Source organism: Mus caroli, chromosome 3, assembly GCF_900094665.2.
Source record: "Mus caroli chromosome 3, CAROLI_EIJ_v1.1, whole genome shotgun sequence".
In the NCBI taxonomy this organism is placed as follows: Eukaryota; Metazoa; Chordata; class Mammalia; order Rodentia; family Muridae; genus Mus; species Mus caroli.
The window spans coordinates 9659648-9673181 of record NC_034572.1 but is presented as its reverse complement, the minus strand read 5'-3'; the positions used below and the strand labels follow the sequence as shown (position 1 = coordinate 9673181).

General features: G+C 34.0%; 1 protein-coding gene across 7 annotated transcripts in view; it reads right to left on the bottom strand.

The window, feature by feature from the left end:
* Positions 1-13534, bottom strand: part of Ralyl (RALY RNA binding protein like) — a 677233-nt gene that overhangs the window by 62034 nt on the left and 601665 nt on the right. For all 7 annotated transcript variants that reach the window (XM_029475035.1, XM_021157482.2, XM_021157480.2 and 4 more), the window contains 2 exons: positions 12272-12319; positions 3884-4047 (listed from right to left, as the gene is read on the bottom strand). In XM_029475035.1, coding sequence (XP_029330895.1) covers positions 3884-4047; positions 12272-12319 — 212 coding nt within the window. The remainder of the gene's footprint in view (positions 1-3883; positions 4048-12271; positions 12320-13534) is intronic.

The window sequence follows — 13534 nt, the reverse complement described above, 5'->3', positions numbered from 1 at the left end:
TCTCTCTCTCTCTCTCTCTCTCTCTCTCTCTCTCTCTCTCTCACACACACACACACACACACACTCAGGCAAATATACAAAGATATCTTGCATGCACCTACACACAGACCATGATAACACTTAAACAGGAAAAATGACAAATACACCCAAAATAAGAATGACAAAAGTAGGTGACAACTTACTTACCTGACAACATATGAAAGAGTTAAGGTTAACTATAGAATTAGACTTTTAATTAACCTTTTAGATCATACTAAGTTTTATATTGCTTAGAGAAAACACAAAAATAAGTGGTTAAGTGTAATGGGATAAAATAAATTTTCCAGAAGGACATTGAATGCTAATCCCTCATACCTTGAAGATAGCTTTATTTGGAAGTTGACCTTTGCAGAAAAACATCAACATAAAGTCATTAAGGTGAGCTAGTCTGGTTAGACTAATCTACTTCTGAGCAGAGAAGAGAATATATATAAAGACATAGATAAGTACATTGTGTGCTGTACCTTAGTCTTGGACATCCCAGATATACAGACTTTAAGTTCCTGCTCCTCTAATATGCCCAGATTCTGATTGTTATAACCTTAGGAGAGTGATGTAGGAAGCAAGACAGAAAAGATGGAAATGCAACCCAAAGCACAAAACAATATATGAGACAAAGTTAAATTCAAGGTTAAAATAGAAAGTACAATACTATAATATTTACAGGTTTGCAGTTCAGAGAAGTTATTGAGACAAACTCAGACACTTATATCATATACAGACTCCTAATATGTGGCTACTGCCTCTGGTTCTGATGACTCTATGACTCTCAAGATAATGTCTAATGTTTCTGCATTTCCACACCTGTAGAATGGAAGTGGTGTGAATATTCACAGGATATTCACAGGTTATTCATGAATAACAAATAAACTTATATGTACAGCATGCGAAGCACCAGCTATTATAGATATTAAAATAGAATTATATATTATTTTCCTCTAAATATACAGAAACACTCAAGAAAAAATGAGGCATGTGTATAATAATACACATGAGAAACTTTACATACTTTTGAATTTTCAGGATTGGGCATAGAAACCTGCTGCCACAAAACAGCTCTAAAGAGAATGTGTATGTTCGAATCTGCCATCTACTTCATGCCAAACATGAGCAGAGGAGAAAACATCTGCCTACATGGAAATCACTGCTCCAGAAGTAAAAGATATTCTTAATAAGATTGAAAAAGGAAGTTTATTGATTCTTATTCTCCATTCTTTTAATACAGCTAGAAAATTTAAAACTAAGAAAGTAAGTAAATAGATAAATAAAAGTTAAACATTAAAAAAGGAGAACAGAACTAACTGAATAATTTTAATATCAAGAAACTGGCATAAAACAACTTTTATAAGCTCTTGCTTTTCTCAGACTTCTGCTAGTAAAACATGAAAACTCAGCATTTGAGTTTTATAAGATGGCACCTGTCACACATGGCCCAGTCTTAAGCCAAACATATTCCTAAATTGGTGCCTATAAAACCAGGAGGTGCTATTTTCCAAGGGGATATTTGGAAAGAACATGTTTGTATGTACACACTGTGAAACCATAGGGTTTGAGATGAGGGCTGACAAATGTTATTCAGAGTTGTGGGTGAGGCTCAGTGGAGAACTACATATTCTATTGACAGTGGTATTTCTGTTGGTATATCACTTTGCCATTGAGCTCTGGATAAAATGTACACAAGGCTTTTGATACTTCTCCTTTTTAAAGGATAATATAAAACACAATACAAACCCAGAGTGCAATTTGAGCTTCATGTTTCAACAAGGGCCAAATTCAATAAATTTCTTACCTCTTAATGGCAATCTAATGACATATTAGATTGTTTAGAAATTTACCAGACATCAATTCTCTCTTCTGACCCAAAACAAAGTTTACACTACCCATTTGCAGAATAGATTTGAAATAAATGCAGAGCAAACTTCTGTTTGCTATTGAGATTTCAATACAACTTAGCAAACCAAACTCAAGTTTCTAGAAAATATTTGTTGTTTCTTCCTGAGCTATTTTATAGGGTACTTTTGCATAAAAACATAGTAATTTGATAGTGAGTTGTAATATTTCCTATGATGTGGCAATAAATATCACTTATGTCATTGTGTAACAATCAAAGACCTGATTTCCGTTTATGACTTCTCTTTATGGGTTTCCTGCCCTGGGTTTACGGCCACATAGCTGTTCCCTCTGAGTTGTCACATTTTCTCTTGGAGAGAGAACCCCTAAGACTCAGGAACCAAACAGAACCCCCCATGTCTCCGGAAGATTCTATAGTGTACAAGATGTATATCTGCTTTTTGCACATCCAGGCTTATGCAGTTTATATCTATCCTATCTATCTGCCATTTGTCTCTATAATCTATCTGTATCTATCATCTACCTATCTCTCTATGATTATATATATATATACATATATATATATACTCACACATGCATGTATGGAGAGACAGACAGGCAGAGAATGAGAGTGACTCTTCTGAGGTGCAAATCATGCTGGAGCTCCAGGTGTGAGGCTTTCCAAAATCATCACCCATGCAGGTCTGGGCTTTCCTGTGATGTGACTGCTTAAGGGTTATCAATACTCCTGTGAAAACCCCTGAATCCATATTCTTGTAGCCCCAATAAACTCATTGATTTACTAAGATAGATTTGGACATAATTGCTTCTTTGGTCTGTTATTGGTACTAGATCTGGAGTGAATAAATTTTCCTTGTTTGGATCTACATGTTCATACAAAATCCACACTATGGTTTATTTTAAAAATGGGGTATTTGTCTCCCATGTCTTAAACCTTTTGTGATACGGAATAAGCAAAATCCCTATGAAGCTGCCCTGGAGCTTGCTCTGTGTTCTTGTTTTTAGCCATGGTCCCTCACTTGTTTCCAGCTTCAATGGCTTCTTTGTTGTTCCACTGTGACTGTTCACATTTTTGACTGCCATTTCTTGCTCTGCCTGATATAATAATACAGACACTTGTCCTTCAGCTCCTTCAGGTTTCTGCTAAAATATCCCTGGGAATAGACAGTTGTAGCCTACATTTTGAACGGCGCTCTTCCAGTTTCTTCTAAGACATTCTTTCTCGTATACCAGTAGTGTAACAGCTTACCTCCCATCTTTACTGTATGAACATATAATTTCAAGGAAGACAGAAAATGTGTAACTATTTTCTTTAGCAATCATATTCTAATGAAAATGTAGAGATTTTCTCAGTCAATCCATATGAAGTTTTTGAATATACACAGTAAGGCAGCTGGTTATCTCTACATATCACTGACTCATGTGATCGTATCATCACTACTGGCTAGTTTCCATAGTGCTGGAAGACATTATGCATGCTACTGGAGGCGAAAAGCTCATCAATCTATGAGTTTTAATTATTTTTGAAATATATATTCAGATATATATCTCATAATGACATAGGCAATTGGTAAGTTATTCCTTAAAACATCTATCATATCATTTGTCAATTTTCATCCTTGATTATCTTAATTCTAAAGCATTCAAAGTACATATTTTTCACAAGTTTCTCTGAAAAGAAAGTCCATGTACTCTTTTCAAGTGACAATGTTTCCTTATTAAAAGTAACACATTCTATTTCCAGGCTTTACTCTATTACACAGTAACAAGGCTAAGGGCACAGTATAATTTAAAATGATAAAATCATATTAAAATCAGTCCTGGTTTACCTCCTTAACTATCTACTGTATGTGATGTGGTGGAAATCAAGAATAGGTAACCATTCATGTTGTTCAACTAATAGTTACTAGGTAACCATTCATCATAGTTCTTTATGTAATGATGGCTATTTCTACTTTATGTACAGGGAGATAAAACAGGGGGTTTTACTTACACTTAGAGCCTGATGAAGATGACCCACCAACAGTAGATCTGGATCCCCCCTTCATGGAAAAGACGCCTTTGCCCCTGCGTGTGGTGGTGACAGCCACTCTGGGACGTTTGAGTGGGATGACAGCTCGAGGAGGCGGAGGTACACGGCCGTGGTAATCAAACAGCCTTCACAGACACAAATGGTTGAGAGTTGGTAAGATGTCTAAATGTTCTACAGTAAACATAGGAATTGTTGAGAGTTGGTAAGATGTCTAAATGTCCTACAGTAAACATAGGAATTATTCAGACACTGCTCTGGCAAGATTTTATGATGACTGTATTTTTGTCTTTGTTTACTGTTCAGACAAGATGTTTAACAGTCAATTTATCTTTCAGAAACCAACAGGATGCTCTTTCAGGATGCTAGAATTTGACCTGAATCTAACTTTTGTGAGAAAAGACAGGAGTTTTGCCCTGATAACAATATAAAATTGTCAAAATAAGGTTGATCTTTGTCCTAGGATGTATTTCTTTATTTGAACAAACAACCTTATCCTAATATTGAACACATACCTTCCTTTTATACATTAGAAAATTCTCATATTGCCCAAGACTAGAGTGATTACAGAGACATGAAAAAACCAGCAAATAGAATTGTCAGCTTATGGGGAAAAGTAGAGATAAAACCAGCTCAAGAATAAAGTGTATGAAAATGGTGTCCACCCTCTCAGGTTGTTTGAGAAAATCAGAGCCCTCTCTACCTGAGGCTGGGTTTAAATGAAACTCAGCTAGCCTAAAGGTAGAAATGGATTGACTGAAGCACTAGAGGGAACTGGTAATCAAAACACTGTTATTCTGACTACTTTCAGGTACACAAACTGAAATTGAAATTGAAGGTAAAGTCATTTGTAGAGTTAGCTGGTAAAATGTTTTCTAACTGAAATGTTAGAAATAAATAATAAATAAATTAATAAATAAATATTCTATTTTGAGTAAAAGAAAAACTGATATTCATCACAATATATTTTCATCACATACCAAAAGGAATAAAGTCATATGTGTGTAAGCTCATACAAGGAAATATGCCATTCAGAGACTCCAATGGTTCACATTATTCATTCTGCATACTCATACGCACTAATGTTTTATATGAAAGCATATTTGAGAAGCATAACAGCTTAGGGACAAAATGCTAGGTTATATTTAATCTATTTGATAACAAATAAGATATATAACTACATCACCCAGTACAAAAGAAAAGGCATATTTATTTGCATTTATCATTGTTATATATTTTATTTTGACACCATTATATGAATTTTGGTTTTGTAATTGATTTAAAGCAGTGAATAAATAAATCAATATGAAATTCAGAGAATAAAACAATATGAAATTAAAAGAACAGAAACTAGAACAGGAAAACATAATTAAAAAATTTCTATGAAAAGTTATTTCATAAAAGATTATCTTGTAAACATATATTTCTGAAAATGTGATCATCTCTTTTGGGAAAATAACATATAAAACATAATATAAATTTGTTTTCAATAGTTTTTTAAAAAATCATTTACCATTACTATGTCATAAGATAAAAGGAAAATAAAGTTTAAAAGGGAATGTTTTGATACAAAGATCATCTTCTACCTGTGTACAAAAAAGAAGTCAAATGTGGCAGAAGTCAAGTGGGGCTCTATCCTGTATGAACTGGCAAAGTCCAACAGAGCTGAGGACTTGCTGGCAAAGAGCAGTGGATGTCAGGATGCTAGGGTGTCCTTCAAAGTCCACAGCTGGATGAGGCTTAAAGGGTTATGAATACAGTCCATGCCAACAGAGAACCGAAAATCAGAAGGGTCAAGAAACTTTGCCCCTCATTTCAGTCATAAAAAAGTATACATTAGTTATTTATAAGATGAATTCACAAAAGTCCCCAAGTCAGTGGATTAAAATACAATACCCAAGACTATCAAGAAGAATAAAATGTGGCATTTGGCTCATTTTCAGGTCAGAAATTACCATTTGAGGTAAAATGTTTCTGTAGCTTTTCATGTGCGTTGAAGTTTATTATACAAACAAGCCGATTAATTGGGTGAAGAAAATCCTCAGAACACAATGAGATACATGGAGATGTAAGAACTCTGTAATAGGTGTGCTGTGCAAAGGAGCTGCCATATTTATTGTTACTGCAATTACAGTGTCCTTTAACCTTTAACAATGCTTTCTAGGTCACCAAAATATCTGTCAATATGTTGTCACATTCTCCAAGCTGTGATGCAGAACCTTTGTCTTGTGCTGAGTTTCTCTGCTCTCATCTCTTAATGGCAAGTGGTTTCAAAAAAATCATGTGAAATTTTCACCAATTTTATCTGCCATTCTGATGTGCCTGTGGGAATCATTGAAACTTAAGTGTTTTAATATCATATATAAAATACAGAACAAAATAGAAGGAAGGCTTAGGTACTTCAAATGTGAATAAAATTCTAATATTTAATAGTAGGGGAAGCACGCTGAAATATTATTTGACACCTTTGAGTTCATTAGAAATATAAAGCAGGAAGCTGGTCATGAATCTCATGCATAAAACAGAGCATGTCAGGTGGGAAACCGTCAGTTTCTCTGTGCTTGAGAGGTGGGCTAGGGTTTCTATATGCATAGGGATGTGTGGGGGTGAGAAAGAAGGACACAGCATTTTTGTTTTTGTTTTTGTTTTTTTTTTCAGCAGAATTCACTCTACAGTAAATTAAATTAGTTTATCATTATAAATAGCATTTGGAGTAAGGACAACTCATTTGAAATTATAGGCTGTCTATAGAAATTACAGTCACAATGAAATAGAACCAAAATTTCAACGTTCATTTAAAGTATTTGAGTGACTTTTATTATCACTATATTATTCATTCTTACAATTATATTTTTATTACTTTACTTGAAATGTCTTTAGTTTTTCATAATAGTGCTTATTCAGAAAAAACAAATCCTTCTAATACTTGCTGAATAGATAATGGTTATTATAAAGCCAAGCATATAATTTTCCCTTTGCCAAAGTCAATTTTACAATTAATACTCAACAAAAGTCCCTCTATTTGTCAATGAAATAAATATAGTTAGAGTTAGTGTAAGTGACCTTAAAGAAATTTTGCAAGTTTTTATTTCAGAAACATTTAAAAATTTCACACATTTTGTGTTTAACTTTGTTTTCTTTAAATAAAACTAGAGAGTCACATTATTATTGATTATATTATATGTTATTATTATTGATTAATTATATGATATTATTTCTTAGCAAAAGTTAAAAGATGGTAAATCTAATTTATTTGATGATGTGATAGTAGCTTGACTCTTAGAAAAAGAATATTATTTTTCATCTCTTATCCTCAAAGCATGTTTGCTAGGGAAAAAGTAATTTAGTACCATATTAATATAAGCATAGAAAACAAATATAATTTTTATTACTATGAGAATAGTTTATTGCTAGGCTTTAGCAATAATGGTGTCTGTGGGAAGTACATGAACAAAGCCCTATATCTCTCAACTTTATACAATGAAACAAACACTATAATATTCTAAGCTTTCCTTTTAGCCATCTATACACTTTTCAGATACCAAAACTATAGTACATATGTAAATATGCTCAAAAGATATATCTGTTTCTATATTAAGAGTTTTCAACCTTCTTTAGTGATTATCTTCATGTTTAATTGGTATGATATATTTATTTTCTAGTAGAAGGCCTAGTAAATCAATGCTAAGGTGTTGACTTCTTTTTGTTTTCTTTTATGCCTTTTATTTTCTTTACTTAATTTTTTTTGCCTGTGTCTTAGGGTTTCTATTCCTGTACAAACATCATGACCAAGAAGCAGTTGGGGAGGAAAGGGTTTATTCAGCTTACACTTTCTACATTGCTGTTGATCACCAAAGGATGTCAGGACTGGAACTCAAGCAGGTCAGGAAGCAGGAGCTGATAAAGAGGCCATGGAGGGATGTTCTTTACTGGCTTGCTTCTCCTGGCTTGCTCAGCCTGCTCTCTTCTAGAACCCAAGACTATCGGCCCAGAGATGGTCCCACCCACAAGGGGTCTTTCCCCCTTGATCACTAATTGAGAAAATGCCCCACAGCTGGATCTCATGGAGGCATTTCCTCAACTGAAGCTCCTTTCTCTGTGGTAACTCCAGCTGTGTCATTGACACAAAACTAGCCAGTACACCTTGATTCTTATTTTTGCTCATAATGAGGAAGGTGTCAAAATCAAATGAAAGATTGAAGATTGAAGTTTAATATGGGTATATATTATATAAGCAAGTAATAAACTTTCATTAACAATTTCAAGAACCTTTTAATAAATACCTATTTGGTTCTAAATTTCCCCTAGAAAATATTTCTTTTCTCTATTTATGAATCAAACTTACTGTTGCTATGTAGTGACTGCTAACAAAATCTTTAATATGGAGTAGAAGAAGCTCAGAGGCTGGCTTCTTCCCGGGATGTTTTGGCAATACATGGATAATAAACAGATGACTGTCTTTGATGTAGTCTGTTTTATCCCTAAACTCTACTTTCAGCATGCTTTACTTCTGACAGACTAGAGTCCAATAAACAAGTTAATATGCTCACTTCATAATAAGAAGATATACGTACAGAATTTCCCAAGCCTGGTATGGCCTTGGTGGGGACAGAGTGACATGGTTCCTGCTCCTGGGACAGGGCCCTGGAGTGAGCCTCTGTAAGTACTGATGGCTAATGTGGGCAGGACATAAGGCTTGTATGTGTAATAATGTAAATATATTCTAGATCCAGTACTACCACTGGAGAAAACTCTCTTACCAAAGAATGTCCTCATTGTTAATGTTAATGATTCCATGATGGCTAGAAACAGTAAGTTGAGGGTGTGACTATGTCTCAACAACATGATAAACAAACACTGGGACCTTCAGGACAGCCCTTAAGGATATGGGAAAGAGCTCTACATACATGAGTTCAAAAATATATAATTTGTCAACTTGGCAAAAACTAAGGACAAAACATGAATTTTATGAGAGGCTTCATGAATCTAAAGGAACAAAAACAGATGCACTGTGAGCCAATTTGTCAAAAAAATACGAAAGAAGGACATAAAGAGATTTAGGGAGTGGTGATTGCAGGAGATCACACCCAGCTAAGAATTTTGTTTGTGAATTAAGGGGTTGGGGTTATAGAATGCTGATACATAAGATAATTAAAAGGAAACCTGGAATATATAACTGAATTGATATGCATATAAAAACCTGGGCTTTTGGTTTGCATGAGATGAGCTAGTAGAAAGCATTAATAGTTCTTTAGAATTTTCTCTACAAAGAACTGAGCTGTCTGGAGATCTCTGGAGAGTGAAAAGAGCTTTTCAATATTTTTTTCTAACAGAATTTTTGATTTGGTTGGAAAATTCAATAATTTTTTATAACACCTTTTCTGACTTTTTTTTCAGAAAACCTTTTACAATTTTCACTAGCAGAGAGAGCTGTCTCAACAGATTTTAGAATATCAAGAAAAAGCTGTGTTGAGCAGAACAGAACACACACACACACACATACACACACACACAAAGAGATAGATAGAGAGAGAGAGACAGAGACAGAGACAGAGAGACAGAGAGAGACAGAGAGGTCTGGAAAGCCATCTCAGCAGAGCCTAAGCTGCCAGCTTGGACCCATGATTTGACCAGAAACCCCTTTATCAGAATCCCTCTCTAAGCTGAGGCTGGTTCTTGACAAGAATTCAAATTATTCTTACAAGTCACCAGAGTACTGACGATTTTATCGTTTTTATGTTTTAACCAGTAAACTTTTTAAGGGTTTCAGATGCTTCCCTCCATTGTTTTCATGCAAAATTTCCTGACCATGCTTTCAGAGGCAATTCCCTGAGAAGTAGAATGATATTATGTGAGGTTTTTACTTTAACATAATCAATATGACTACTTTCTAACTGCTTAATTTCATATGGAACTTTAAATAATTAAACAATATATTCAACTGGCCATTGAGGTAAAAAGTAAAACCACTAACATGGTTTGATTCACCTTCTGACTTGGTAAGGTGGGAATGTTAAACCATTTTGTTGATGACCATTAAGGATCAGACACAAATTAACCATGACTATTTTCATGCTAAAACTGTGTTAACTTTTCTCTAGTTTATTAGTACAAGGTCAGAATGACCCAAAATTGAACACTGCCCGTTTTGAGCCACTACTACAGTACGGATTATCCTACATCGTGAAAAATCCATGACATTTCTTATTTTCTAACTGAACTTTATTCTTTACTGGCATTTATAAAGTACTTGGTTCTTTTTCTGCTGGCACTAAAGTTAAGTGTTGGATTAAACTGCCAATTGCTTGGAAATTGAAGAAATTCTCCAGGAGAACTAAGCATGCTTGAAGCAAATCTCTTACTTCACTTGGAAGCATATTGATGTCGGTCATTGGTTCTCCTAACATACAATTGCCTGCACTCCACTATACCAGCTTTTTTTTCTTTTTTAAAGAAAATACCACCAAATGCTGAAAAATAATTACTGGACACTGCTTCTACCATGTGATAATAAAATTAAAAGACAAAACAATGTATGGGGCTGCATCAGTGAATAACATTCAGAACCCCAAACATGCAGAAAAAGGATGAGAATACAAACATCGGAGTGTCACTTATGAAACTCTTGCTTCTGCAGACCTTCCTTCAGGTACAGGTGGGATTGGGATGCCCACTCCAGACTTCCTGTTTGAATCAGTACTTTAGAATGAGGATAGCAGATGGAAAGTGGACATATCAGTCTGTCCATTGCTATGATTACTCCAGCTTTGTTTCTTTATCCTGGCAATCATGATTTATCCCAATAGCAGCAGAAGAATTTAGATGGAAGGACTCACGTCATTTGCTTCTTCACTCCAAGATATCCATACCAGTAGCCTGTGTCCCTTCCTCAGAGATCTGACTCCGAGTTTCACAGAAGCACAGAGGACTGCCTGAAACTCCTACCTATAATTTCAACTCAGTAAGTCCCATTTTCTACAATGAATTTTAATATCAGCAAGTGCCCTATCAGCAGTGCCCTATTTCTTACAGTCACTAATTCCATTATGCTTTTGGTTTGTCCTTTCAAGGTCTCAATTCTTATTTAGTGTAGTATTTTTAAGGCAATTATCTCTGCTAAGCATAAATAGTGTCATTTCTTGTTTTGCTTCCCCCTAAACAAAGCATCATGGTCTTAGGAAATAAGCACAATGTTCACTATCTCTCTTCAGTGACATAAACTGAAATGTCACTCCAAGACATGACAATGGTCTATTATGGAAGCAATATTGAGTGACAATCTTATTACCCAGAAATGTAGACATTGTTACATAAAAATCAGTATAATACACATTTACCATCATAGTTAATATTGTTAATTTACACTAGCATTTGGCATTGATTCAGTATAAGGAACATAACCAGGACTATTGCTTGTTATCCATAACTTCATGAGTTAAAAAAATAATCATATAGCAAATAGCAGGTTTTGCAGTATTAAATAACAGCCCAGTTTGCCGTATTGTACAAGGTATTTGTAAAAGGTTTACATTAAAAACAAGCTGAGTGTGTCTTAGGCAGAATAACTGTTTAACTGCTGACATGCATCCAGGTCCATTTATCTTGTCCAGTCTTTCTTGGTTAATTTCCCTTTGTTGGATTTTATATTTATTTATATTCTATATTTATATTCTAAGCCACTGGTGGCATATGCTTATGCCTTTCTTAGCCAAATGCTTTAAAAAAAGAAAGAGAAACTACTGAGAGCACATACTGTTCAGACAGTCTGTTTGTAGGATAATCATAATGATCCAGTGCACACAGAGAAGGCAAACAGACTGCACATAAGACAAATACATAACATTGAAAACTGGCTGTAGTGGAGAGTTCTCAGAGAGCTTTAGGCTCTATAATACTTTGCCTGTATAAGGTCCTTGGTGTTTCCAATGTAAGGTCTATTTTTCAGGTTTTGGCTTAAATAAGTATTTTTTTATAAACAAAAAACCGGAATATCTCTTTATTAATTTATTCTCAAAACAATTATCTTTTTAGTGTGTGTGTGTCTGTGTGTGTCTGTGTGTGTGTGTGTTTGTACATGAATGCATGAGAAGAAAGAGGAGGTATGTCAGAGGAAAACAAAATTTTAGGCTTTGTCAACCCTCATGTTTAATTCCAACTCCAAGATCTAATACATGTGAATAAATATGACAAAACTAAGAAAATATATCTATGTGACAATTGTAGAAACTTCACATTTTAAATTTGTAGTCATATTATTTCAAGCATGTAAATTAATTAAAGTTTGAGTAAATGAAATGCATAAAAGAGAACATAATACAGAGTCCTGAAAACAAAGTTGAAAAATTCACATACCGATTGTAGAAATCATCTCTGTAGTAATCGTAGTCAAATACATAACCACTAAGGAATGAAAAAACATAGTTAGTGTGGGTTTGAGTCATGCTCATTTTAATATTAATTTTTTACTTAGTAACACAAAAATCAATTTTAATTTATATGAACATATTTTAATGTTTTACCCTGTAGTTTATAAAATACTTATAATATAAAGCTGTAGTTTATTGTGTTTATTAATTTAAATTTTTATTGTTGTAAAGAACACAGATCATGAAAATTGTCATTTTAATAATTTCAGCTATAGTTTGAATGTGCCATATAGCATATAATTTTAACCATGTCCTGTATATAGTTCAGTAGCATTAAATGGACTCATAAGGTTATATAAAGAACATCACTATATATTCCATGAACTTCTTTATAGTACCAGATAGATACCATTTCCCACTTTCCTCTGTCTTTATCACCTCTATCCCATCTTCTATCTATAAAGCTGCCTATTTTAGGTATCTCACAAATTATGAATCACAGATGGGTATCATATAATTTCTTTTTTGGTTGATTTATTTCTCTTATCATACTTTATAATTTATCTAACCTATTATGTACTAGATATCAGAATTACATTCTTATCTAAGTCTGAGCCTTAAATATTCACATTATTTTTGTTTGCTTATTCATTTACTGGTAAAGATTAGAATTATTTTTAGAATATTGCTATGGGAAATAATGATACTGTTATATCTTGTATAGATTATCAATATATTTGCTTTCATCTTCCCTGGGAATATACATAAAATTCAAATTCTCAAGTCAAATCATAATTCAGTATGTAAATGTTTACAGAGCCTCTTTATGACTGAAAGGTAATTTTATATTTCCACTGTCATTTATTTTTTAACTACTCTCAAACCAGGAAAACTGAGAACTTTACTAAAGTGGTTTATCACTCTTGCTTTTAAGAAAAAACTGCATGTATGCCTCCTTAGACTTCCTGTATACAGACGGAAAAAGTTCAGTGTGGCATATCTAGCCTATCAGAATCAGATCTATCTCCAGGGTGAGGTGAAGTGCTACTAGGTTAAGAGAAAATCTTGTCATAGAAATATCTCATTAGACGACTGCATACTTCTGATTGCTGGCTACAGAAATGCCATGTCTATCTCTGCAAGTCCTCATAACAGCCTTATTTATAATAGCCAGAAGCTGGAAAGAACCCAGATGCCCCTCAACAGAGGAATGGATACAGAAAATATGGTACATTTACACAATGGCTAT